This window comes from Notamacropus eugenii, chromosome 3 (genome assembly GCF_028372415.1).
Source record: "Notamacropus eugenii isolate mMacEug1 chromosome 3, mMacEug1.pri_v2, whole genome shotgun sequence".
In the NCBI taxonomy this organism is placed as follows: domain Eukaryota; kingdom Metazoa; phylum Chordata; class Mammalia; order Diprotodontia; family Macropodidae; genus Notamacropus; species Notamacropus eugenii.
Window position 1 is genome coordinate 195,197,602 of NC_092874.1, and position 26,917 is coordinate 195,224,518.

Here is a 26,917-nt window from a genome sequence, read left to right on the forward strand (position 1 = left end):
TTGCTAGGCCTATAAGCACAGAGGTGGGAACAACTGGTGGAAACAGCAAAGCTGTAAGTTTAGGTTGGAGGCAAGGGAATGGAACCTTCAGAGGTATCCTCAAATGGAATTGACTGCCTCAGGAGAAGTGGCTTCCCTCTCACTGGAAGTCAAAGCTGAATGATTGTTGATCCAGAAGGGATTCTTGTAAAGATTGATTCTTAATTGTATGGCCTTTGTACTTCTTTCCACTTCGGAGATTCTGTGAATTTTTGAAACTTTGCGACTTATTTTTCCATTCGGGAATGGGGTTGGCCTAAAAAGTATAGGCATGGGGGTCAGGTGATTCCCCTCTGCTTAGGGCAGGGGCTGGGGAGAATCAAAGAGAATTCCCACTGCTCTTCCTTAGCATGATACCAAAAGAGAGTGGGGACTTTGATCCTTTGTTCAGGACAGGAATAGAATGGAGTCCTTGGGGTCCTGGTTGGTGGCTGAAAGTAATGGTACTGGTGACTCCACTCTGCTTCTTTTGTAGGGTAGGAATAGTGGGAACAGTAGAAAGGAAGCTTAACTTTCAGCAGAGTTGCTGGGTGAATATCTGGAGCTTTGTTTGAATGTAGGAATGGAAGGTGGCAGAGGGATTTCCTCTACTTCTGAAAGAGGGGAAGTGGGGAGGTCAAAGAGTCTCCTCACTGTTCTGGCAAGTTGGGGCATTAGAGGACTTTGATTGTCTTTGAGGTGAGGAATTCTGAGGCATATTTAGACATAGAAGTCCCTGGGGAAACAGGGACTCCCCTTAGCTGGGGCAAAAGTAATAGAGGTGATCCCAGAGTTCTGGTGTAAAGAGAAGATTGGATGGGCAGCAAATAGGTAGATCTCAGCATCTCTTGCCTTCTAAATCCAAAGAGGTGGGGGAATGGAAGGTATTAGATGGCTCTGCTTGGGCTGAAGGGAGTCACATGAAGATTGAAAGTAACACTGGGAGAGTAGGGAGGCAGGTCTGGCATTCCAGGGAATCAGGATAGCATGACTTTTTTGGCAGTCACTACATTATCTCTTGGGGCAGCAAGGTGGCACAAGAAATAGAGCACTGGACCTGGAGTCAGAGAGACTCATGTTTCTGAGTTGAAATCGGGCCTCATTTACTGTGTGACCCTGGGCAAGTCACTTAACCCTGTTTGCCTCAGTTTTCTCATCTGTAAAATGAATTGGAGGAAATGGCCAACCACTCCAGCATCTTTGCAAAGAAAACTCCAAATGGGGTCATGAAGAGTTGGACATGATTGAAAAACAGTATCTTCTTCACATGATTTTTTCAAATATTTCTTGCTTTTGAGGAAATAAAGGGGAGAGAGAAGGGCACAGAGTAGCTTTTCTGTTTTGAGGGGATTTGGAATTTTTAACCTGGATTTTATTTATTTACTTATTTGTCTTTAGTTTTCAACATTCACCTCCATTTTGAGTACTAAATTTTCTCCCCCTCCTCCTCCCCAAGATGGCATGCAATCTGATATAAGCTATACATACACATTCATATTAAACGTATTTTCGTATTAGTCATGCTGCAAAGAAAACCAATGGGATAAACCACAAGAAAGAAGAAACAAAAAAAAGAGAGAGAACAAGTAGCATGCTTCAATCTGTATTCAGATGCCATAGTTCTTTTTCTGGATATGAATAGCATATTGGAGTTGTCTTAGATCCTTGCATTGTTGAGAAGAGCCAAGTCTCTCAAAATTAGTCCCCATGCAATGTGGCTGTTACTGTGTACAGTGTTCTTCTGGTTCTGCTCACTTCACTCAGCATCAGTTCATGTAAGTCTTTCCAGGTTTTTCTGAAATTGGCCTGCTCATCATTTCTTATGGAACAATAGTATTCCATTACATTCATATACCACAGCTTGTTCAGCCATCCCCCAGTTGATGGGCATCCCGTTTTGAGGGAACTTGGACAACCTTGGCGCCCTTATTTTTTTCCTACTCCATCATCTTACAGGAAGACCCTGTCATTATTTAGAGCTGGCAGGGACCTTAGAAGCTACTGAGTACAGCCCCCTTCATTTTACCAAGGAAGAAGCCAACATGTACAGGTTATATGACTTGTCTAAGGTCGCAGGAATAGTTAATCAAACATTTGTGAATGTTTGCACAGTGCTTAACAACTGCAGACGCAATGACATTGAAAAGCAGCTCCTGCCCTCAAGGAGCTCATGTTCCTATGGGGGAGACATGAAAATAACCAGGTATGTTATAAGAAGCTGGGGAGATTGAGAAAGGCCTACTGAAGAAAGTGGGATTTGAATTATGTCTTAAAGAAAGTAAGGGAGATTAAAAGAGAGGAAAGAGCATTCCAGACCTAGGGACAGCCAGTGCAAAGGCTCAAAAGTGGAAGGTTCTGTGTGTGTATACATACATAGGTAGCTGGATCATGAAGTACAGAGCGAAATAATATGAAAGAAAACTGGAAATGTAGGAATATGTGAAAAGACTTAAATGCTGAGGACTTCCTGTTTTGTCCTGGAAGGAACAGGGAATCACTGGAGTTTATTGGGCAGTCAGTCAGGGTGTCAGACTTATACTTTAGGAAAACAATCACTTTAGTAGCTGAGTGGAGGAAAGATTAAGGAGAGGTTTGAGACATGGATCAAAACTAGAAGGGTATTGCAATAATCTGAAGAAGGGAAGGGAAGGGAAAGAAAGGGAAGGGAAGGGGGGAGAGAAAGGAGGGGAGGGGGGGAGGGAGGAGAAGAGAGAGAGAGCGGAAGGAAGAGAAAGAAAGAAAGGAAGGAAAGAAGGAAGAAAGAAAGAAAGATAGATTAAGGCTATTGCAATAATCTGGGTAAGGGGCAACAAAAACCTAACTTATTGTGGTAGTTATCTGAATGGGAGAAGAGGGCATAGATGAGAGATGCAGTGAGAGTCAAAGATGATATCAAAGTTGGAAGCTCAAGGAAATAGAAAGATGATGGGGCCCTCAACAGTAATAATTCAAGAGGGCAGGGTTTTAATGGGAATATGATGTGTTCTGTTTTGGACATGTTGAGTTTGAGATGACCATAGGACACCCAATTCAAGATGTTCATTAGGCAGGTAGTATGATGATTGGCACTCAGGAGAAAGTAAGATCTGGGTAACAATTTAACTCATGCAAGCTTATATAGAGAGAGAAGAAAAAAGAGCCTAAGAGTATTGGGGGACACTCATTGATGGATGAAGATCAGATAGGTAAGAGAAAAAACAGAAGGGACTAGAGTTACAAAATCTAGAGAAGAAAAATATCCAGGAGAAGGTAATCAATAATGTTACATCTTGCAGAGGTCAAGAAGGATGAGAACTGAAGAGATTTTTTAGCCCAGTTTCTGACTCCAAATCTATACTCTGCATTGCATGGGAGACTTCAGAATGCTGATTGCATTTTATTCTGAGAAAAATTTAAAAAAATAAATCAACACCCATAATAGATTCAATTATCTAATTATCTTTATATCTTTTAATTAACTATGACTGAAAATGTGGTCTTGCTGTAGAAAGTTGTGAAAGTTTGTTTCTCATTCAGATATTTGGGAGAATATCTTTGATAAATATATAGCTTCTCAAAAATATTTTACCCTATGCATTTTCTCATTTTACAGTGAGAAAGTAAGCATGTAAAATAGTGGTTATATATGATTTCATGATCATTATTGGAGTTGGGATAGTAATACTATCTATGATTTTTCCTAATCAGTCAACAGCTTAACCTCATTGTATTAACTGGTGACTCCCTGACTTTTCTCTAGTTCCTTAAGTCACTGTCCCTACACCTGGAGACTTAGTCCTTTGATAACCACTTTTAAGTTTTTAAACATTTTCTTTAATATAGAAGAAATCATACATACATCAAACACACACTGTACAAGTGGGGATGAGGGAATTAACTGGAACTCAGAGATAAGGGGAATAGGAAGATAATGGTTGACAAGACAAGACACACTTTCTTCTCCAGAGTGGATTATCTCAATTTTATGGGGAGGCAAAATGAATGAATGGGTTCATCTCTGGGCTATTAAGGGAGGAGATAAAAATGAAGCAGCAAAGTCCAGGAATAGAGAGAACTAGGACCTAGTTCTCAACCAAGGGACAATGCTGGTTCTCTTTGTTATGACCCTGGTTCCAGGTCCATGCAGTGATCTTCAAAGGGTGTCCAGTTCCCAGAATAGCTCCTTCTTTCCGTTCTCCCACATTCTCACTCAGCACTGTGGACCGTTTACTCTGTAGAGGAGAGAGATGGGAGGCTCAAGAGAAGCAATTCCAGAGAAAGAATATACTCTGCTAAGGACTATAATCCTCAGTTAAATCCCCTTTCTCCCCACAACCTTTACCTGACGAGGCATCAGGGGACCAGGGGAATTATCATCCTGCAGGGTGGTGAGGGGTGATCTTCCTAGGACCTTACCAGCAGGTTTCCTTCTTGAGGGCCTAGAACCTGAATGGTGGTAGGGTGAAGGGAGAGATCAAAATCAGAATTGTCCTAAATATACTCACCTCCAAGGTATGTCACTCCCTTCATTACATAAGGAGCCTCTTGCTCTGAAGGAAAACTTGTTTGCTACTTTTCCTCCCACTAGTGTCTTGTACCTGAGGAACAAGGAGTCTCAGAACCTCTCAACAACTTGTCAGGGTCCTGGCTGGTCATTCGAAGTGCTGGAAGCTGTTCAGTTATTTCTGTAGTGTTTGCCTGTTTGCGGCAAATCTCAGTTTGGCTCAGGGAGGCTGGTAGTTTCTGGCATTCAAGGGATAGTGGAGTATCCACAGACAAGTCCTGCTCAGGCTGTGATGAAAACTTCACAGGTAGGGCCAGCTCAGTGGAATGCTCTGGCTTAGAGGCTTCAGCTCCAAAGGCCTCACTAAGCTGCTTTATCAACTGGTTTGGAGCATCTGGAAGAGACAAGCTTGAGCTAAGAACTGTTTCCGCACTCTCAGTCATATAACCAGAGCATAGAAAGTAAGAGTCTTGTCACTGGAGTAGGGGTTTTAAAGTTTTTTATATGCTCTGACATTCTGGTAAAGCTTATGGACCCCCTTTGCAGAATATTTTTTTAATGTATAAAATGTATTAGAAATACAAAGGAAACCAATTATTTTGAAACAGTCTTCAAAATATTTTTTTTAAATGTTTCCAGATTCACAGATTAAGAACTCCTGACTTAAAGTGGGGATGAAGATGAGCCCAAGGGTTAGATGAGGACCAGAATCCAATTAGCAAGGGACAAAAATCCATGGGACAGAAAAGCATTAGGAGAGGTGGAGATAGGGAAGATAAACCTTGGTTTCTTTAGAAAGGAGTGGAACAAAGGTCTGGAAAGGGTTTGTACAGGGGGTAGTTTTATGGGAAACAACTCTATCTAACAGGCCTGTCTCGGTCCTGGGTGCAATACCTACCTTCTGTGCTGGTCTTCATGGGTGTTCGGATGATGCCAAATGTGGGAGAGCGGGGATCTGAGCCCTGAGGTTGTTCTGCATTCTTGGTCTCCACTTCCCGCTGCTGTTCCATGGCAGAGGGACTTGGTTGTGGTGAACTCTCCACCTGCCAATATGAGAGAACCTAGGCGAGTTGTCAGGGCTGGGGTAGCCCCCACCTTCTCTGTCTCCTCTCCTATGATCCCACCCACTGAACATTCGCATTATACATTCCTTTGCAGGCTTTATCATCACCCTTAGCCTAGAGATAAATATAGAGAAAAATCAGGCTCAGAGAGAGATGAGGTGATTTGTTCATGGTCACCAGACGCAGCTGTTGGCACAGTGGACAGTCCAGCCTCAAAGGCTTGCTGCGTGGCCCTGGCCCAGACATTTAACTCTGTTTGCCAGTCTCCTCCTCTGTACAACAGGGATAACAGCAGCACAGCGTCCCAGGGTTGTTGTGAGGATCAAATGAAATATCTGTAAAACACTTAGCACGGTGTCTGGCACACGGTAAGCACCGTATAAAGGTTAGCCTTGTTAGGATGACACTGCTGGTCACACAAGCACGCAAATGCTGGAACTTTGGGGGCTGAGACTGGGGTCTCCGGCTAGCAACCTCAGCGGAGGGAGCTAGGGCAGAACGGAAAAGAACACTTGCTCTGAAGTCAGAAACACCACCTGGGGCCATTCCCTTCACCTCTCCGAGCCTCAGTTTTCTGTCTGTAAAATAAGGAAGTTGGACCGGACAGTCCCACACTCAGGAGCGGGGCAGGCACGAGGGGCCAGCGCCGCCCCCCACCCCCACTGACTCCCCAGAGCGATGAGGGGCCCCCTCGAGCTCTCCCACCTCCCCAGTACCTGGATAGGGGTACGCAGAATGCCTGCGCTGGGAGAACGAGGGTCTGTTACGTGCGCCAGGTGCTTGTTGCACGGCACAGGACGGGCCGGGGTGGCCGGGACGCTATGGGCCGAGCCCATCCTCGCGGCTCGGCCGGCCAGCTGCCCACGAGGGCAGGAGAACGGGAAGACCTGGAGGAGAATGGGGGCAGTTCACGTCTCTGACGCCTTTGCCGTGACCTTTGACTCCTGACTGCCTTGGTTTCCCCGGAGTGGAGGCCCCAGCGCCGTCCAGACAAAAGGTCCAGGCGGAGAAAGAGGGAGCGGAGAGGGGAAGGTGCCCCCAAGCCCCGAGAGCTCGAGCGCTTTTCGGAGTCGGGCTCTCCTGGCGGATCTGTTAGCTTTCGGTCCTGACTTCTCGGAGTGGCGTTTCAAACCTCCCGCCACGCCCCCTGGTTCCCTCTGATTGGCTGAACCTCGGGCCCCTCCCCTACGTAAGACGCCTCTTGCCACTACGGGCTTTTATTGGACCCAAGAAGTGTCTGTCACTCGCACCGCGGCGGCCAATAGGCACTTAAAGTGGGGCTCTGCTCCAGAAAGCCCTCCTACTCTAACGAAAGCCCTTAGCTCCATCTCCGAGGGATCCTTTAATTAGTTAAATGGATTTCCCTCTAGTTCATGCCGGCTCTCATCCCTTAAATCCCTGAAAAGGTGTTTAATGCACTAAATTTCGCATTGGCTACCACTTAGAGTTTTAATGAAGAACGGAACAATTAAAAAAAAGGATAGGTAAAGTGTGAATGATCAGACATTATTACAAGCTTTGACAGATTAATGGCTTCTCCACCCTTCCACCCTGGAAGAAAATTTATCCAATAGAAGCTATTGGTAGGGTTACCATCAATCATATATCTCCACACTAAGGTTTCTTCCTCATTAGAAACTGCTTTCCAAATGCCAGGAAAGCTACTGTTTTAGTCCTTCCATTTTTTCGATTAGACCATTCCCAGTAAACGTTTCACGGGATGATTGGTTAAAAAACCTGTCAATTACTTGAAAAGTAGGCTTGGATTGGTCAGCCGAAGGCGCGTGAGGGGGCGACCAGAGGTGGCACAGTCAGGAGAGCGAAAACTTCGCTACCGGCCTCGCAATCCCATAAGAGTTCTTTCTCTGGGGGCCGAGGATTGGCTGATTCAGCTGTCAGTTGCTGTAGGAGCGCTTTTCATTGGCTTCCATAGAAAGTAGAGGAGAGCAATTTTATCTAACCGCCAGGCGCGCGCGTCTCTTTTTAGTGCGCGTGCGCCCAGAGTGGTTTACGGATTGGTTGAGGTAGTAGGGGCGAGGAACCGTGGGAGTCGCGGGAGTCGTTCTGTGTGGAAGCGCTGCTGCCGGTGTCATGGCGGAGCTGAGTGAGGAGGCGCTGCTATCTGTATTACCAACTATCCGGGTCCCCAAGGCCGGAGATCGGGTTCACAAAGACGAATGCGCCTTCTCCTTCGACACACCGGTAAGCCCACTCCCCACGCCTGCGGCGAGCATCGCCTTGGTCATTCTGCCGGGGCCTGCACGATCGGGCTACTGCAAAGCACCATGGGATTCGTAGTCCTCCGCGCCCTCTTCCGCCGTTAACACTCACGAGCATAGGGACTGTAAGCGACTACCACACCCAAGGGCTCCTTAGCCACCCCTTTTTTCCCCTGTCCTGTGGAGCACTCTGGGGGTTGTAGTCGCCCGTGCTTTTCTCTGTCATTTGAAGCCTCAGGTGCACCCTAGCCAAGGAACTACATCTCCCGAGCGGTCCTGGCTACCGGCTGGAGGGTTCTCGCTGGGCTCGTGGGGCCCATTGGGAGTGGTAGTCCGATGAGACAGCTTTGCCTTTTCTCCTGAATCACCCTTCCCCCCCCTCTCCCCACACCCACCCAGGCTACTACGGGGGTAGTTTTAACAGTGCACTGCGCCTTCTCCAAGTGCTGGCTCATTTTAGGGTCAGTGAGGGGTAGGACTGAGTAGGAGCCTTCCATCTCGTGGGAAGGGGCTGAGATTGGATCATGAAATGCAAATACAGCTCCGACCGTGTTTCCTATCTGCTGGCTACAGAGTCCTCTTTCCTCTGCTTCCCTCCTCTGCCCCCTCCCCGTCCCCCCACTGACCTGTGGATCTATTACAGCTCCCCCAGAAGGAGCAGAGGAGGGTACGGAAAGATGGCTCTTGTCTTGGAGAAAGGCAAAGGAATCTTGCTCGTCCCCTGCCCTGACTTAGCCACTTCACGAAGCCTCCGCCCACACACCATGCTGGGGACTGATCACCCAGTGCCTCCTCTTCGCTCTGTGCCTCGTTCTTAGGCAGAGATGACCCAGGAACGGAGAGCTGGCCGTGCGGTGGGCTGAGCCTCCCCGGGGATCACACTGGGTGTGATCCTCCCTCTGGCTCGCGCTCGGAAGCCGCAGGTCCGGGGGCAATCGTCAGTGTTCGGGTTCTTCTCTAATGCCCCTTTGTCGTGCCAGCCATCGTAATTTAGAGGTCTGGGAGAGCCTGGTGGTGTAGCTTCTCCTGAGGCTTGTTTTTGGGAGGGGAGGGGAGGGGGTTCCTCTGAATGCAGCTCTGGAGACCCTTTTTGCTTTGTGAGAGCCAGAACTTCTATTTCTAGGCCAGAAATTAAATAATGCGAGTGTGGCGCTTGCCTAGTATAGGTCTTAGCTTTCTCCCTGTTCACCTGATAGGGTGTGTTTATTTGTTTACTTGTAAGTAGAAGATAAACTCCTTGAAGGCAGGGACTGATTTTGTTTTGTCATAGCATATGTAGTTCCTTGAATGTGGGAATACTTAAATATTATTAATTTATGTATAAATTAATATTACTATTATTGTTGTATTTTTATGACATAATTATATAGTGTTAACATTATTACTAAATATTAGATATTATTAATGCTTGCTGTATTGGATTGATTAGTGAGTTCATGGATTAGGTCACGATCCCACTCTCAAAGACTTTTGAAAGAGGCTAAGGCATTTCCCTTTATGTTCTCGTTGACTTCTATTCATTTCTGTACCCAATGGCTTAAAAAATCCAGAAGGGCACTCTTTGCCTTTTGACAGCTATCGTTTTAAGGAACTAGCAGCTCCAGGTGAGGGAGCTAATAAAGCTTCACCCTGAGCAAGTGTGGCCCACTTGACTGAGTACTCTGTGGGATCTTCATTAGATATGCTTGGTTGTCCCATTTGGGGTGGGGTTGGAGTTTAGTGTGTGAAAAGGGTTTGGATGGTTTCTCCCATGAGGAACCTGTTATGAATGTTGTGAACTATAAAGTGTTAGGGGTGGTTCAGATCTCTGTGAAGGCCTAGGATTTTCCTTGATGCCCTATTCTCTATAATGTGAGGATTTTATAAGGCTGTAGAAGTCCTTATTCTGGGAAGGTGATACCTTTTGCAATAGGATATAAGTATACTTTGCCATCACCCCCAAACTCCTCTTCCATTTTCTCCATCATAACCTCAAGGAAAGCCTATTTTTCTTCCTTAGGTGTGAACAGATTGAACTAGAGACTTGTCTTTCCCAGCATTTTTCCTTAGTGGATACATTGGTGACTTCTCAATAAGGATGGTCTTGGAAATGGATATGATTTCTATGGATGGGAGGCTCTGGTGGGTTATGTTTTGACTGTGCTTTATAAAGGAAGGATGATTTTGTGATAGCAATGCTAGATTGCTCAAGGGTCAGATTTTGAACATCTGGGACTTCCTAGTGCTTTGTGAAGTCAAAATTAGACCAGCTTCCACTATATGATATCTCATATTCCCCTATATAAGTATGAACTTCAAGTTACCTCCAAAGAACTGGTGCCCTAACCTATCCTGCCCTCCCATCCATCCCTGGAGAAACCTTTTGGGTGAAAATCAAGATTGAGTCTAAGAGAAGGGAGAAGACTAGAGATTTAGGCTTTTTGTTTTGATAGTCCAACATTTTGGGAAGCATTTTGAGACACACTTCTAAGAAGACTGGAAGCTTTGAAATGGAATGGACAGTCACAAGTTTTGTTTCTCTTAGAGAGGATTGATGTTGAAAAATTTTTAAATTAGGCTCTAATTCTTGCTTATGATTATAGCATAAAATGCAAGTTTCATTTTTCTTTAGAGCTCCTACTTCTGACTTCAAGTAGCATTGACTAATAAACAAGTTTTGTTCATTTTGTTTTCCTTAGGGGATTCTGTAGCACTTGTTCTGAAGTGTAGCTCCTTTATGCTTTCAGATTTCTATACAATAAAGTCTTTGCAGTTCAAAAACAAAATAATATTTTAGGGCTTTAATGCTAATGAGGCTACATGTGGACTTCTCCATTTGCCTTGTAACATCGGCATTCTAATTATCTACAGATTTTAATCTAGCTTGTTAAATTAGGGATGCATGATTAGTCTGGTTTGAATTTGTAGTAATTATTTTGCTCTTGACCTCTTAGAATCAAATTATGAACTCGTTTTCCACATACAAATTTTTAAATTAACCATTTAAGCTATGTGTGGATTGATAAGGGCAAATTGTATATAACTTCTCTAGTATTTTTGTTCTAAATGACAAATAGGAATTAGAACGGGTCTGTATCATTTATATTTTTATAGCTAGCCAAGTAAGGGAGAAACTTTTGTAGATGAATGTAGTAATTATAATTGAATATCTAAGCACAGAAATAAAAGAGTAAGCTCCAGTTTTTTCTTAATAAAGAACATGATGTTAGCATTGTTTTTAAAAATGTGATAATCAGTTTTCCCTGGAAACGGTATTTTGGTCCATATTGATTGTTATCCTTTTAAATATCTGAATTCAATGTGTGTATGTATATGTGTTCATGTATTCACAAGTATTTTTGTTTCTTTATTTACTTTTCTATGAACTTTGATATCTTTTGGTGCTTCCCTCTTTTCTTTCAAGTGCAGTGTTTTGTCTCAGTCTACAGGGTAATGTTAAAATGCATTGTATTATTTTGAAGTCAAAGGATGTATAAAACATTTAGAGATTAAGACTTGAAAAAAGATATTCTCTATCTTTTATTTTATTGCAAGTACTAATCTTTGTAGGTTTATTTGCCTAAACAATTTTTTTTTTGGGTATATGACTGCTTTGGATTACTATTTAAAAACCAACCCCTCCTCATATCTGTCTGACATAAATCTAAAAATAGCACAGTTCAGTTAAATAATGTTAGAATCTTAATATGGATCCCATCCCTTTGGGGATCCTGTCTGGTCAGCTTTCACCTGCCTCTTTTCCTATCTCCCATCTCTCAGGAGTCCGAGGGTGGTCTGTACATTTGCATGAATACCTTTCTGGGCTTTGGGAAGCAGTATGTTGAGAAGCACTACTGCAAGACTGGTCAGCGGGTCTACCTTCACCTCCAAAGGACCCGACGTCCGGTAAGGTGGATAAGGGATGATCTGGGGGGCACATTCATGTCGAGAACATTCCAAATAGAACTTATAGAACTTGGAGTCTAGCATTTTGTATTGTTTTCAGTGGTCTGTTGTCATTGCAATTTCTGCTAACCTTATCCTCTTTCTCAGGGGTTTTTTTAAATCCATTTTCATTTAGTATATTTTTTTTCTACAACATTCCATTGTTTTCTCCCATCCCAGTTCAGTTCTTTCCTCAGATTTTCTCAACACACTGTATTTATTCCTATGGCTCTGGCATTGACCCTGTCCTCCTTGCCTCAATGTAGAAAGAAGATGATTCCACTTCAGGTACTGGAGATCCCCCTAGGAAGAAGCCTACTCGCCTTGCTATTGGTGAGCATTCTGCACAACACCATTTCCTTGTTCTTTCTCCTAGTATGACCCATTTCTTGTCATTGCCATGTGAACTACCTCCAAGGAAGGGGCCCTGATCTGAGGTCCACTCAGTTTTGGAGGAGGTGAAAACCCAGCAGGTGGGGAGGGCCAGGGATCTAGGCTTCTCTGGGTCACCAAGCCTCAGCTGTTGCCCTATTTGCCTTCTCCTCCTTCTTGCCTACCAGGTGTGGAAGGCGGGTTTGACATCACAGAAAAGTTTGAATATGATGAGGATGTGAAGATTGTCATTTTACCAGACTACTTGGAGATTGCCCGAGATGGGCTGGGAGGGCTGCCTGAGATGGCCAGAGACCGGGTATGGATGTCCTTCCCCACCCTGGCACCAGAGAGCCCAAGGCTGGTGGGAGATAGGAGGGCCTGGGGAGGCTGCCGGAAGAACAAAGGTAAAACAGTGTCTAGAGCTAGGCATCCGGTTCTGCCTCTGACGCCAATGCCCTTTTCTCTGCTCTCTCAGATCACCAGTGCAGTGGACGCCCTGCTGTCAGCAGACTCTGCCTCACGGAAACAGGAGGTGCAGGCTTGGGATGGGGAGGTGCGGCAAGTCTCCAAGCACGCCTTCAATCTCAAACAGCTGGAGAATCCTGCCAGAATCCCTCCCTGGTGAGACCTAGCCCTGTGGCTTCCACAGACAGTGTAGCTAGCATCTCAGTGGGGAAAGAGAGGGTGCTCCTTTGGGTTTGGAGAAAGAGTTAGGGGAAAGGGATCAACTATAGTAAAGAGGGGAGATCGTGGGCAAATCAATATCCTGCCTAAGCCTGTTGTTATCCTCATTGTATGAATACACATTTGGGAACACAAAAAGGAATTATGTTGGTGATAGGAAGATTTGGACTGCCACATCCCTATTATGGTTTCATAGGGAAAGCTTAGTCTTTTCCTTGTTTTGTTTTGGCAGTGGCTGGAAATGTTCCAAGTGTGATATGCGGGAAAACCTGTGGCTCAACATGACGGATGGTTCCATACTCTGTGGTCGTCGATACTTTGATGGTAGTGGGGGCAATAACCATGCAGTGGAACATTACAAGGAAACTGGGTATCCATTGGCAGTCAAGCTGGGTACCATCACACCTGATGGTGCAGGTATGATGCTTCTCTGCCTTCTTATGTACATCTTCATTTCGTCTTCCTTTAGCTGTACTGGATCTCTCGTTGTAATGACACCCATTTTTTCAGGAAATGTTATTGGAGGCTCAGGTGAGCCTCACTTTCACATACAGGCTACCCTTCATTCCTGGAACACTCTCTTTCCTCATCTCTACCTCTCGACTTCCCTAGATTCCTTCAAGTCTCAGCTAAAATTCCAGTTTCTACAAGAAGTCTTTCCCAGTCCCCCTTAATGATAATACCTTCTCTCTTGAGATTATTTCCAAGTGATTTGCATATATCTTATTTATAAATAGTTGTTTTCATGTTTTCTCCCTCATTTGATTGTGAACTCCTTGAAGTCCAGGACCATTTTTGCTTTGCTTTTTAACCCTAGCTCTTAGCTCAGTGCATGGCTTATAAAAAGCATTTAATAAATGTTTGTCTAGTTGACTTGAGCTTTTGGGAGGGTGACCTGAATAAGTTTTGTCATTCAATCCCAGAAGGGCTTCCCCTTTGGAATTAGAGGGACTTGGATCAAACCCATAAGTAACATTATTCCTTCCTCTGTGCCTAGATGTGTACTCATATGATGAAGATGATATGGTCCTGGATCCCAATCTGGCAGAACACCTATCCCATTTTGGCATTGACATGCTGAAGATGCAGAAGGTGAGCAAGCTGTTTCCCACATGACCCTCACTTGCCTCAAGAGTTTACAGCCCCCGGGAGGCCTGTAAATTAGGGCCTGGGGCGGCCTTGGGCTTGATCATTGGCCCCAAGCATTTACTCTTTGACTGTCACTGAAAGAGAGTGTTTTGAGGATGACCACTTCTGCTAGCTGGGCAGGTTTTGTGATTTCCTGTTAAGAACTTTTGTCTAGGATCAGAACTTATCTTTTTCATTCTTGATTCACACAGAGGCTACATTTTGTCATGGGTTTCTGTATCATGTAGAGTTGGATGAGATGGATTGTCTCTAAGACTCTGCGATTTAACAAATATCTGTGAGTTTGTACTATCTGTGTAGCACTATGTTACATGCTATAGTGGATACAAAGAGGTATAACATACAGTTAAGTTAAACCTGAGATCACGTATCCCAAACCTGACTTGTCTCTTCCCATCCCAGACAGACAAAACAATGACAGAGCTAGAGATCGACATGAACCAGCGGATTGGTGAATGGGAGCTGATCCAGGAGTCCAGTGTGCAGCTCAAGCCCCTCTATGGCCCCAGTTACACAGGAATCCGAAACTTAGGCAATAGCTGTTACCTCAACTCAGTGGTTCAAGTGCTCTTCAGCATCCCTGACTTCCAGAGAAAGTGAGTGTTCCTCTCCCCCAACTTTTTGGCCATTTTGCTTAAGGACTCTGGATTTCAGTATCTCTCATCTTTTATTTCACAGCCTGCTTGATTCTCTCAGATTATCCTTAGTCTCCTGCCCTGCTTTGCATTATATCCAAATCTCAGAATGGTTCCTCAGAAGCTTACTGTGACTCTGCAAACCCCAGACATTATAAAGGGATAGAACTGAATGAGTAACAGCCCCCAAACCCATATGACCCCTTCATGTAATTCCTCTTTTAAGGTTTTGTGCTTAAGCAATAGAACCTGGTACCATGTCTCTTATTTGCCCTATGTAGGACTTAGTTTGAAATTGATTATCTGACAAACAGCACCATTAGGCCAGCAAGGGGTTGAGAGAGTTGAGTCACTGTAAGATGAAATGTTAAGACAAAATCCTTGGCCTTGAATTTACAGTCTAATTTGGAAGAGAGGACATACAAGAAAAATCGTTGGAAAACATTTATAATGCAGAATACCAACAAATACAGATTAATATGGTATAAATTATATATACATATATAGATTCCCAATGTGAAACCCGCTTTTTTCCCCCTTCTCTTTCGAAAGGGGTTCCAGAGAGTCACTTTGTATTGAGAGACTAGGAAGGCCCATCCTATCCTGCTAGGCAGTTTTTCTGGACTCTAAGGTCCAGTCTCATTTGGGGTAAAGTTCCTTCTTTTCCTTAGACTCCTTTCATAGCTTTCTCTAGCTTACTGGTAACCACTGACCTTCCCCTTAGTTTGGTCTGAACTGGAGAGCTGTAAACATTCTCTTGGCCCCTAGGTATGTGGACAAGTTGGAGAAGATCTTCCAGAATGCACCATCGGACCCCACCCAGGACTTCAGCACCCAGGTGTATGTGACTAAGCCCTGAGGTGGAGGGGATGGAAGGAACCCGGATTTAGGTTTTGGCCATGACCCCTGTGGACTGAGTGGAGTGGCGGGAGTCCTGGGGGAGGTGGAGGAAGTTTACCATTATTTGTTTGCCTCTTGGAGGCATTCTGAGTTGACTCTTGCTTAGACCAATAGCAGGGAGCCAAGAAAAACAATAGCTTGGATTTACTTGGGACTTAACAGTTTCTAAAACACTTTTCTCATACATTCCAGGGAATTAGATAGGGCATTATCCCCATTTTACAGTCTAGGCAGGTTGAGTGACTTGCCCCTACTCACATAGCCAGTGAGAGTGAAGGAGCTCATGCGGGAATCTTCTGGTTCTTAGGCCTTGTGTTCTTTTCTCCATATCACCCTGCCTCTTGTGAGTTTCAGAGCCCTGGAGTAAGGTGCCCAAGGATGGGGGTGGGGTGGTGGGCACGCTGAATGTCAGGAACTTGCAGTTATCATAATGGTATTGACACCTAGGCCTGCGACTCAGTTTGGGGCTTGTGCTGACTCTTGAACATTCTCTTAGAGCCAAGTTGGGCCATGGCCTTCTCTCAGGGGAGTACTCCAAGCCTGCGCCAGAATCTGGAGATGGGGAACAGGTGCCAGAGCAAAAGGTGAGTTTTGTTTTATCCTTTTGTTGGGCTGTTTCAAAAATTGAGGGAGGATCTATGGGAAATTCTTGATGTGGAGGATAGCAAACTTTGAGCACCAGCTGAACTACTTTTCTGCTCCGTCCAGGGAATTCAGGATGGCATTGCCCCTCGAATGTTCAAATCCCTCATTGGCAAAGGACACCCAGAGTTCTCCACAAACCGGCAGCAGGATGCCCAGGAGTTCTTCCTTCATTTTATAAATATGGTTGAGGTAAAAGGAGGGGCCTTGACCTGGAGAAGGGAGGAAAATTAGCAGAGGGTGGGCAAGGCAACCCTTCTCCAGGACTCTTTTACTCTTTTTTTCTTATTTCTTCCTCTATCAGTCATTCTAATCCTCTTAATTGGCAGTACTACTTGTGTCCAGAGCACCAGAGGAATAGTGAAGGGAATACATGATTCCCTTACATCAGGGACTTCATAGTCAAATTGGCAAGAGATACCATTTACAAAAAGAAAACCCAGCAACAAGCACCAGATGCCTTCCATTGTTGGTTGGTGGGGTTTACGAGGGGAGATTCCCACTTCACCCTTGTGTCACTGAAGGCCTTGGTGGGCTTCCCTTTCCTCTCTAGGCCCTCATTCCCTCTCTTGGATCCCTCAATCCTTCCTCCTCCCTGCCTTCCCATTTCCCTTCAGAGGAATTGCCGAAGCTCAGAAAACCCAAATGAAGTGTTCCGATTCCTGGTGGAAGAAAAGATCAAGTGCCTGGCCACGGAGAAGGTCAAGTACACCCATCGAGTGGACTATATCATGCAGCTGCCCGTACCCATGGATGCAGCCCTTAACAAAGGTCGGGGTTGGCAGTAACACTACAAATGAAGTAGACCCACCTGGAGGCTTGAGCTCTCCATGTCCTTGGGGTGAGAGGAGGAGGCAGAGCAATGGTAGTCCCATGCTTTGGGGCAGTTGAGGTGTGCAGGTGGTGATCTGAGGGTGATTAACCTTCCATAATGTTCTGGTCAGGGTCTGTTAGAAGGCAGGAAGAGGTCAAGTCCCTCCAGTTTTCTTCCTTGGTGGCCCATTAAGCTTTAGTGGAGTGGGGAGGCAGAATAGGCATTGAGTGGGACATGCCAGGAGAGGGAAGCTGACCAGAACAGCTTTGATTTTGTGCCCCCAGAGGAGCTTTTGGAGTACGAGGAGAAGAAACGCCAAGCAGAAGAGGAGAAGCAGCCTCTGCCAGAGCTGGTTCGGGCCCAGGTGCCTTTTAATTCCTGTCTGGAGGCCTTTGGGGTCCCTGAGCAGGTGGATGACTTCTGGAGCACAGCCCTGCAAGCTAAATCTGTAGCTATAAAGTGAGTCCCATATGTATTGGGCCAGTGGATATAGTGCTTAGAGCCCTGTTCCAGGGACCTGTTGTTCATGACTGAGATTTCACTACAGAATCTGTTGGGATTAGTAGTTTCTTCTTAAAATCCAAGCATGAAGTGCCTGCTCACACTTGTATACACACTCAGTCAGGCATTCTCAGCACTGCCTTCTCACAGAAACCAAATTCAGGGATAAAGCCATCCTGATTGCTAGCACGTCACCTTGAGCTCAGCCACATGGATGAACTTGAATGGTTCATGAGAGGAATTGGGTTGTGCAGTCCAGTGTGAATTTCAGAATGTTAATGCTGCTTTTTTGTACTCACTGTCCAGAGAACCAGCATGGCCCTACTTGAGGTTTTGGCTGCTCTGTCTTTAGAAGCATTAGCAGCTTTCTTGAAGGCAGGCATTTTATAAGGCCTTTGTAAGACCCTCTTGGCCAAGAAGAGCTGAACTTCAGAGAAGGAATGTCTCAGGAATAGGAAAGGGAAAGCCTGGGATTCCTCGTGTGTAAGGCCTTTCTCTTCCTCAGGACAACACGATTTGCCTCGTTCCCTGACTACCTGGTTATCCAGATCAAGAAGTTTACCTTTGGCTTGGACTGGGTACCCAAAAAGCTAGGTATGTAGCCTTGCCTTGCCAACCCAGCCAGTGTGTCACTTGGTTTTGCTTAGCTCCACTCTGTTGTGAGGAAGGGCCTCAACTGGTGGTGGGAAGCACAATAGCAGAGAGCGTGTGTGAGAGAGAGAGTGTGTGTGTGTGTGTGTGTGTCTGTGTGTGTCTGTGTCTGTCTGTGTCTGTGTGTCTGTGTGTTTTTAAAAAGCACATCAATAAGACATTTTTAAGTGCTGGTACAACAACTAAAAATAATTAAAAAAAAAAACCAAAACCTAGGTATGGAGCCTAGGGTGATGGGATGGTGAGGGTAAAGAGAAAATGATAGTGTGATTCAATTTTAAAGCTGTAAAAGCCTTAAAGATAAAGAATATGTCTGGAGGAAGGCCAGGATAAGGAAATTAAAGAGGCAGGCAGCTGTTTGAGGGCACAAGTGTGGGAGAGGGAGCTGAGGAACACACTGTAGGGAGAAAGATTTAGGACTGCAGGGACAGTAAGAGATCATCATATCCAACCCCCGTCATTTTGCAGATGAGGAAACTTGATCAGAGATAGAAAGGGGCTTGCTCAAGGTCACAAATAGTAAGTAGCATTTGAAGATTTGAACTCAGATTTTCTGACACCCTGATGCCTGTCTCTTAATATTTATTTTTAAAAAATTCTTTTGAAAAATCAGCTAGGCTAAAGGAAAGGCTCAGGTTCCTGCTGGACAAGCAGAGGGAGGGTTCAGTTTCCACATTTTGTAAGCCCTGGGCATTGTGGTAAAGCAGCCTGCTGTTGTGTTTGAGGAATGGCTGAAGGCACTGGCAGGTTTTGGATATTTAAAGAGTTGTCCTCTAGGAAGAGAATTAAATGCATCTGGAGAGCTCTAGAAGGCTGATCCAAAATTATGATCAGTAGGTGGAAATTACAGGGAGGCAGGTAAGGAAAGATTTCCCAACAGAGAACTGTCAGTAACTTTGTTGAAGTTAGGCATTCCCTTGTCCCTGCAAATGTTTGGGTATTATGAAATGTTTTAACCAGATAGCCTCAAAAGTCCTTTCCAGTGCTTAAGTTTATATAATTCTAGTCCATATCCCTCCATTTCACAGACAACTTCTTTCTCTGAATGTCAGTCCCCTTAAGTGGGCAGCTAGGTGGTGCAGTGGATAAAGCACCAGTGCAGGAGTCAGGAGGACCTGAGTTCAAATCTCACCTCAGACACTTGACACTCACTAGCTGTGTGACCTTGGACAAGTCACTTAACCCCCATTGCCTCATCCTGGGTCATCTCCAGTCATCCTTATGTATATCTGGTCCCTGGATTCAGATGACTGTGGAGAAGAAGTGAGGCAGGTGACCTGCACAGCCCTCCTTCACTCAGAACAAAGTCAAATGCAAGTCATGTCATTATTTCTCTGATGGCATGGTCTTCTTCGGCAACGAAGGACGAACACACAAATATAACCTGTCCTTAAGTAACCACCATTTTAGTGGAAGAACCAGGAGGAGAATGCAGGGCTGACTCCAGGGCTTTTTCGACAATACTATGCTCTGATTCATTTTGATTTGGTGCTTGTTCCAGTGTTTGGGTAAACACTTGAGTTCCCCAGAGGACTTGTTGAGACTAAATTAATGGGAGCTTGGAAGTCACTCACCTCCTTCCTGGTTACAGATGTATCCATTGAGATGCCCGATGAGCTGGATATTTCACAGCTTCGGGGGTCAGGGCTGCAGCCTGGAGAGGAGGAGCTACCTGACATTGCTCCACCCCTGGTCACCCCAGATGAACCCAAAGGTAGCCTTGGTTTCTATGGAAACGAAGATGAAGACTCCTTCTGCTCCCCTCACTTCTCCTCTCCAACATGTTAGTGACTCTTCTTCCTGCCTGTCTGTCTTTACCTTGCTGATGGGTGGGGAAGGGGAGCTGTACCTTGCCCCCTCCCTGGCCCTTTCTTCCTCTCTGTACTTTGCCTGTCGTTCCTCCCTTTTGTGTTCCCTTTTCCCCACATGTTAAAAAGAACCCCTTCTCTAGGTTGTTATTGGGGAGGTGGAGGTACCCCAGATTTCCCATTCATACCTTTTGGATGAATGGAAGTATGACTTAGTTGTGTGCACCCAGTAGTTTGTTTTGAAAAGGTGGAGGAGATAGTCATGGTCCAGAAATGGGGATTCCCCCATGTGGTTGGGTACAGAGGGATGGAAGTGGGCGTGTACTGAACCCACAGTAGACTGGTGAGATTTTTTAAGTTTAGGGGAAGGGTACAGGAAGGGAGGGTAAAAGAAGGTGGGCTGGGTTGGCGAGGGGGAGAGGAGGTTGGAGGGCAGGCAGTGTTCAGGGAGGTAGTTGACACCTTGTCTGTCTCTTACCCTCCATAGCACCCATGCTGGATGAATCTGTCATCATTCAGCTGGTAGAGATGGGCTTCCCTATGGATGCCTGCCGAAAAGCTGTCTACTACACTGGCAATAGTGGGGCTGAAGCTGCTATGAACTGGGTCATGTCTCATATGGATGATCCAGGTATGGAGGAGGGTATAAAAGATGAGGACTTAAGGGGCAGGGATTCTTGACTCATTGCACACCTCAACACTATACCCCATACCCCCACAGACTTTGCAAACCCACTTGTCCTGCCTGGCTCCAGTGGTCCTGGCTCTACCAGCACAGTGGCTGATCCCCCATCAGAAGATTGTGTAGCTACTATCGTCTCCATGGGTTTCTCCCGGGACCAGGCCATGAAAGCACTTCGTGCTACGGTACTGGCTGAGGAGTTCAGTGGTGGGGAGGTGGAAGTAGAGAGGGGGGAATGTGGAAAGGGCAGATACGCAATGGATGAAATGAAAGTTGTTTGTAACTAGGGAACTCTGGAGCTTTCTCTGCTCTTTTGGTATTCCTATCTAAATTATAATCCTTGCCATTTAACTTTGGAAAAAACCTTACCTTTGCTCTCTTCCAGAACAACAATCTTGAACGGGCCGTAGACTGGATTTTTAGCCACATTGATGACCTGGATGCAGAGGCCGCTATGGACATTTCAGAGGGGCGCTCAGCTGCAGATTCCATCTCTGAGTCTGTGCCTGTGGGGCCCAAAGTCCGAGATGGTCCTGGAAGTGAGTATCTCTGAGGGAAAAGTGAGGCTGTGTTGCTTGTCTAAGATCGGCCTTTAGTGTCCGCCCCAGAACTCATCACTAGAAACTATTTTTTCTTGGGGCTAAAAGTTCCTTCAAAAGTTAATTAAGCCTGTCTTTAAGATTGGGAGTTGATGGGTTGGAAGCTAATCTATTCCTAATTCCTTCACATGGTCTGTGACATACTTTCCTGTAAATCATATCTTGATTGTGAACCTTTTGGATGGGTCTTGGGAAATAGAAAATTTGTCTATAAAGAGGGGTCTTGGGGAGTATGTCTCTGTGATTCCTCCCTTATTCCTCCTCCTGATTCTTTCTGATTATTTCTCCTCAAATTCTCCTTCTCTAGAGTATCAGCTCTTTGCCTTCATCAGTCACATGGGCACTTCTACCATGTGTGGTCACTATGTCTGCCATATCAAGAAGGAGGGCAGGTGAGATGTTGATGAGGATCAGGGCAGGGGTGGTTTGGAAAGAGGCTTAGGAGGGGATCATCTTCTATTTAGATGGAAGGAGGGAAAGTTGATAGATGGTGTTGGGGATGGAAGAAAAGCCCTCAAATAAAAGAGCATCAGTGAAACATTAAAAAAGACATAGCTGAAAGTTCAGGAGGGTACTTTGGATTTCTATGATGTTAAATGTAAGTGTGTACACAGATTTCGCATCCAGTCTTCTTTGAACAGAAATGTTCGTTTTTTGTTGGTGTTTTAATTGATCATAATAAAAGGGGGGACGGGAGATAGAGTTATGAGCTTGGCATTATCAGAAAATCCTAGAGCTGGAAGATTATTTGTAAGAAAGAGTCAGAGGCAGAAGAGTAATGACATCTGTAGACCTTGGCTGCAGAGCCGTGGCTTTTGGAAATTGTCAGATCTGGTCCTAAGTAGGCAGAGAAAGTTGGGGATTGCTCATGTTATCTAGGCTCATTTCTACTGGGGTCTCCCCTGTAAAGGCTCAGAAACTGAACTGATGTGGCCCTAAGACCCCACTTCACCATCTTCTCTTCCTTCCTTTCCCCTAGGTGGGTCATCTACAATGATCAGAAAGTGTGCGCCTCAGAGAAGCCGCCCAAGGACCTGGGCTACATTTACTTCTACCAGAGAATGGCCAGCTAAGAGCCTGCACTCTGCCTCACTTCTTCCCGGAAATGGAGGTTGAGCAGCGGGGCATCACAGAGCAGCTGGCACGAGGGGGGACTGGGCAGAGAAAACCCCGACTCTCCTCCTCCATCCCTTCTCTTCCTGTCCCTTACAGCACGCTGGAGGTCTGGAGGGACTGACTGAGTTAAGGGGAAAGCTGGAATGCAGGGGCCACCCCCACAGACTTTTGAGGGGGGAAGGGAGGGAGGAATGGACCTTCTGTCCAGAATGAGATCTCTTCAGTTCCCCTTCCCTCTTCCAGACCCTTTACCACTCTGCTTTTGATTCTCAGTGTAACCTTGCTCAGGCCCTTCAAGGAAGAGAAAGAAAATGAGAGAGTGAATGAATGTGAGAGAGAGAGAGAGAGAGAGAGAGAGAGAGAGAGAGAGAGAGAGAGAGAGAGAGTGTGTGTGTGTGTGTGTGTGTGTGTGTGTGTGTGTGTGTGTGTATGTGTGTGTGTATGTGTGTATGTGTGTGTGGCTTTGTGCATCACGGTTCAGGGATGGGGCAATTCTTTGTCTCTCTCTTTACACTCCATTTTCTCCCCTCCCCCCATTTCCCTGTATTCCATCTTTGTGTTCCTTCCCTCCTGGGTAGGGTAAGGAAAAGTGGGAGGATATTGGGGAATTCTCCTCATCCCTAGGCTACCAGTCTTTTCCCACACCCCTCTCCTCTAGAAAATGCCAAAACACCAGATGTGAATAAAAATCTAAAGGGTGAATTGTGGTGACATCAATTTGGGAACTGGCTTCTGGCCATCTCTCTAGGACCTGAGAAAGAAAGGGTCTTAGGAAGTGGCTACCCCTTACCGTCCATGTCATGCTGGCTTCAGGCATCCAAATGACCAGTGGGCTTTTGTGCGAAGGTTCACAGCCTCATTCCAGAGAGAGCACACTCCATTATAATTCCTTCATGTCATTGTATCCAAGAGGGAAAAATGAGTGTCAGGGTGAAGCTATGGGATGAATGAGGAATGGGGCTCCTAGGACTGAGGGTACCAAAGCAGCCTTCACTGATACACTGCTGGGCAGGGCCTGCCTATTGCTAGGCACTAAGCTGAGGGCTGGCAGCAGCCTTCCCTCAAAGCCTTTGTTGCATGGCACCCCTTTATATGGTCTGGTGGTGAGGGCAGAGCTGAGCTTGGCCATGTACTAGCTAGAGGAAGGAGCTATGGCAGACCTCCCAGCCATCAGGTCCCAGGGATTTACTGAGAAGAATCTGGCACTGTAGGCACGGAGTCTTGGCCTCGTGAAAGTAAACGTCCAATTTCTGCAAGTTTTTGCCAACAAGGGTGTCACCAGCTAAACAGCAAGTGCAGTTTGTCCTCTGCCCTCTAGCCCTCAGCCGTCTTTGCAAAGATGCAGGTAGAATGGAATGTGACAGTGGGTAAGTCACTTCACCTTCCTGGGCTCCAGTTTACCCTTCTGTAAGATGGGGTTGTACTGGGCAAGCTCCAAAAGGCCCTTTCCACCTTTTTACCGGTGCTATCGTGGGGGTAAGAAGTAGCAGGGGTAGTAGTGGGTGAATTCCGGCTGGGGAGCCGTGCGGTGAAGGCGGGGCCCCGAGGGCAGCCTGGACACCTCCCTGGGGGCGGGGCGTCGGGGTCGGCCCGTAGAACGCGGCAGGGGGCGGGGCGCCGGGTTGGGGCGGAGCTGCGCGCCGGTCTACTTAAGCGGCTCGGGGTTGGGGCGGTGGTTGTGCTCTACTGCTGACCTTCAATCTCCTCCGGAGTCACTGCCCGTTACCGACGAGCCATGACGACGCGGAAATTCTTCGTCGGGGGCAACTGGAAGATGAATGGGGACAAGAAGTGTCTGGGGGAGCTCATCACCTCCATCAACGGGGCCAAGGTGCCCGCCAACACCGGTGAGCGCGGGGCGCGGGGGCGCGGGGCTGGGGGTCCGCCGGCCCGAGGCATTCCTCCCGCGCCCCGCGCCACCACTTCCCCCGCCGGGGACTGGACTGGACGGGACGGGATGGGGCCGGCCGCGCCAGGCCCCCGGGGGCATCCCCATTCATCCCCCAGGAGGCTGGGCGGCCGGCTCGGTCCTAGCCGCTCGTGGGGGCGGGGAGAGGAGCGGGTCGCCTTGCTTGACCCCACGGGGTCGTGGGAGGAAGATGACTGCGCGAAACGGGCCGCGGAGCGCCGCCCCCCTCCCATGCGCGCTGTGCGGGGCTGCACGTAGCGCGGGTTCGGGCGGGCCGGGCACGTGGCCGGCGCCTGGGCCGGGGCTGCTCCACTGCGGCTGGTGCCCCGGTGCCAGCCCGCGTGGAAGGGCAGCTGCGAGCCCCGGGCTCCGTCGGCCCCCGCGTGGGGAGGGCCATCGTGTCCCCCACTTCTACGTTCTCTCGCCGCTCCCCTACTCTAGATAAGGTCAAGGAGAGTGACCGGCTTCTGCAGCCCCTTCCCAAGTTCTTTAATCTGCGTGTACGCCACCTCTGCTCCTTAAACCTTCCCTCCCCCAATTTCCTATTACCTATTTGAATGCCCGTATGTGGCTTTGAATCCGGGAACTATTTTGGGAAAAGGTTAGGGTTGCCTCTCGGAATGCTGAGAACCCGTGCTTAGAATAGCCTTGGGGTAACCAGAGCTACTCAAGGCTGGGCGTGAAGAGGCCACGTTAACGGGGAACCTGAGTGGGGTTAGGCATCCTGGAAATAGATTTTGTTTGGAGGCGCGATAGCTTTCCTGGCCAGCCAGGAGAAAAGGCAGATGCCCAAAGAGGAAAGTAAAGTTTGCAGGAGGAGAGGGCGAAGTAGAGTTTTCTTTTGGGGTTTGGCCTCTGGGGCGTGACTTCATTTGTCCATACTCTCCCCTCTCCAGAAGTGGTATGTGGAGTCCCTGCTATCTACCTTGACTTTGCTCGTCAGAAATTGGATGCAAAAATTGGTGTAGCTGCTCAGAACTGCTACAAAGTGGCCAAGGGTGCATTTACTGGGGAGATCAGGTGAGGTACCAGTGACTGGTCCAGGGGTATGAAATGCCTCCTACATTAGCTTGATATTATGGGTTGTGGGAATACAGAAAGGTTCAGGTGGAGAACCCTCTGTATTGAAGCTTAGCTTTCTTTTTCAGCCCTGCCATGATTAAGGACTGTGGGGCCAGCTGGGTGATCCTGGGACACTCTGAAAGGAGACATGTCTTTGGGGAGTCAGATGAGGTAGGGGAGAAAATGAGAATAGAAGGGATCTGCAAGGGAAGAACCTCAAGAAATGGGAGGAGGGGGCATGTCTTAATACTATGTCAATTGTCCCTGCAGCTCATTGGGCAGAAGGTAGCCCATGCTCTGTCAGAAGGCCTAGGAGTGATTGCCTGTATTGGTGAGAAGTTGGATGAGAGGGAAGCTGGAATCACTGAGAAGGTTGTATTTGACCAGACCAAGGTCATTGCAGGTAACGGCTGGTTTAGGGACAAGTAGCCCCTATGTCACAGATAAGGACACTGAGAACCCTGAAGGGGATGGCAGGCAGAAGGCCATGCCCATGCTCCCCCGACTCCCTAGGTTATCTGCTGAGTCTGGAGAATGGAAATCTTTATTGGGTCACCCTTTTGCCTAATAATGTAAAAGGTCCTACTTGCTCTCTTGTGCCACCTTCTGGTTTTAAAAGCACAAGTCTGGGGCTGGTGGAAACACTGGGAGTTAGCTAGGTTGAAATTCCAAAGTCTCCAAGCCTGAGCCTGAGTTCCCTCTGTCCCCACAGATAACGTGAAGGACTGGTGCAAAGTCGTCCTAGCCTATGAACCAGTCTGGGCTATTGGTACTGGCAAGACAGCTACTCCCCAGCAGGTAATAAGACCCCAGCAGGAAGCCCTCCAATCCCAGAACTTTAGAGATGGAAAAGAGATACTACCTGTCTAGTTCAATCTCAGAAGATTGAATGAAGAATGGTGGGGTAATTCATCCCAGGTTCACACAGCTAGTTAGTGACAAAACTGAGATTACAAGCTAGATTAGTGACCTTTCATTATGTCCTCATTGGCCCCTACAAGAATTTGCTGTGATCCCCCTTCCCACTTTGCCTCTAAGAGTTGTAGGAAGAGATTTGAGAGCTGTCTGGGTGTCTGTTCTAGGCCCAAGAGGTACATGACAAGCTTCGATGCTGGCTTAAGACCCATGTCTCAGAACCTGTATCACAATCTACTAGGATCATTTATGGAGGTCAGTAGATGTGATCTCCAGTGTGGAGATCACAGTCGCTCCAGTGAGCGAGGGAACAGGGAAGAGAGGGTGGGGGAAGTCGAGATTCTCCGACCTGACTTCATCTGTTCTCACTTCTTCCCAGGCTCTGTAACAGGGGCCAACTGTAAGGATCTGGCAGCCCAGCCTGATGTGGATGGCTTCCTGGTGGGTGGAGCTTCCCTTAAGCCTGAATTCCTGGACATCATCCAAGCCAAAAACTGAGCCCTTCATGTGGCCCTGCGACTCCTTTACATGCAGAGCTGGGACAAGACTGCACAAGAATGGCTTACCCCTCCCCCTCCCATGTGATTGTGATGCTGATTCCCCTCCCCCCATGGTCCAATTCAAGCTACATCTTCCTCCACCGTGTAGATTGTGTGCCCCAGTTCTCAGCTTCTCAGCCCTTCCTCCAATGGACCAGGCCTTTCCCTATTTACTGTAAATTTGAGGGAAGCACTTCATGTTTGTGATTTCTTATTGATTGGGTGGAA

General features: G+C 46.9%; 3 protein-coding genes across 5 annotated transcripts; 2 read left to right on the forward strand and 1 right to left on the reverse strand.

The window, feature by feature from the left end:
• Positions 1–3,808: 3,808 nt before the first annotated feature.
• CDCA3 (cell division cycle associated 3) lies at positions 3,809–7,381 on the reverse strand. Of its 2 annotated transcripts, none has more exons than XM_072653826.1 (6): positions 7,314–7,381; positions 6,282–6,452; positions 5,400–5,544; positions 4,596–4,895; positions 4,340–4,443; positions 3,809–4,229 (listed from the first exon to the last, which is right to left on the reverse strand). In XM_072653826.1, exons 2-6 carry the CDS (start codon positions 6,399–6,401, stop codon positions 4,080–4,082), a joined length of 819 nt encoding a protein of 272 aa, XP_072509927.1. In that variant the 5' UTR covers positions 6,402–6,452; positions 7,314–7,381; the 3' UTR covers positions 3,809–4,079. The 2 variants fall into 2 exon arrangements, with proteins under 2 accessions (XP_072509927.1, XP_072509930.1); XM_072653829.1 differs by lacking the exon at positions 7,314–7,381 and adding an exon at positions 7,159–7,257.
• Positions 7,382–7,543: 162 nt separating this feature from the next.
• On the forward strand, positions 7,544–22,966 carry USP5 (ubiquitin specific peptidase 5). Of its 2 annotated transcripts, none has more exons than XM_072653822.1 (20): positions 7,544–7,767; positions 11,544–11,669; positions 11,975–12,041; positions 12,269–12,399; positions 12,559–12,704; positions 13,000–13,184; positions 13,765–13,859; positions 14,319–14,512; positions 15,320–15,391; positions 15,948–16,035; positions 16,160–16,285; positions 16,711–16,864; positions 17,192–17,366; positions 17,914–18,002; positions 19,651–19,773; positions 20,355–20,498; positions 20,589–20,734; positions 20,935–21,088; positions 21,456–21,540; positions 22,128–22,966. In XM_072653822.1, exons 1-20 carry the CDS (start codon positions 7,657–7,659, stop codon positions 22,219–22,221), a joined length of 2,505 nt encoding a protein of 834 aa, XP_072509923.1. In that variant the 5' UTR covers positions 7,544–7,656; the 3' UTR covers positions 22,222–22,966. The 2 variants fall into 2 exon arrangements, with proteins under 2 accessions (XP_072509923.1, XP_072509922.1); XM_072653821.1 differs by having other exon boundaries at positions 7,556–7,767; positions 19,651–19,842.
• A 415-nt stretch (positions 22,967–23,381) lies between these two features.
• TPI1 (triosephosphate isomerase 1) lies at positions 23,382–26,887 on the forward strand. The gene is made up of 8 exons (XM_072653830.1): positions 23,382–23,631; positions 23,977–24,111; positions 25,070–25,193; positions 25,322–25,406; positions 25,506–25,638; positions 25,948–26,033; positions 26,318–26,405; positions 26,530–26,887. Exons 1-8 carry the CDS (start codon positions 23,604–23,606, stop codon positions 26,646–26,648), a joined length of 798 nt encoding a protein of 265 aa, XP_072509931.1. The 5' UTR covers positions 23,382–23,603; the 3' UTR covers positions 26,649–26,887.
• Positions 26,888–26,917: the final 30 nt, after the last annotated feature.

Excerpts from the sequence above, each read along its gene's own strand:
- TPI1 (XM_072653830.1), top strand. The coding sequence starts at position 23,604 with ATGCAGGTAGAATGGAATGTGACAGTGG. Across the intron at positions 23,632-23,976 it reads AGAATGGAATGTGACAGTGG|TCACTGCCCGTTACCGACGA; the intron begins GTAAGTCACTTC and ends TCTCCTCCGGAG. Across the intron at positions 25,194-25,321 it reads GCATTTACTGGGGAGATCAG|CCCTGCCATGATTAAGGACT; the intron begins GTGAGGTACCAG and ends TTTCTTTTTCAG.
- USP5 (XM_072653821.1), top strand. The coding sequence starts at position 7,657 with ATGGCGGAGCTGAGTGAGGAGGCGCTGCTATCTGTATTACCAACTATC. Across the intron at positions 16,036-16,159 it reads AACAGGTGCCAGAGCAAAAG|GGAATTCAGGATGGCATTGC; the intron begins GTGAGTTTTGTT and ends TGCTCCGTCCAG. Across the intron at positions 21,541-22,127 it reads CATATCAAGAAGGAGGGCAG|GTGGGTCATCTACAATGATC; the intron begins GTGAGATGTTGA and ends CCTTTCCCCTAG.
- CDCA3 (XM_072653829.1), bottom strand. Across the intron at positions 5,545-6,281 it reads TTCTGCGTACCCCTATCCAG|GTGGAGAGTTCACCACAACC; the intron begins GTACTGGGGAGG and ends TCATATTGGCAG. Across the intron at positions 4,896-5,399 it reads CATGAAGACCAGCACAGAAG|ATGCTCCAAACCAGTTGATA; the intron begins GTAGGTATTGCA and ends TGTCTCTTCCAG.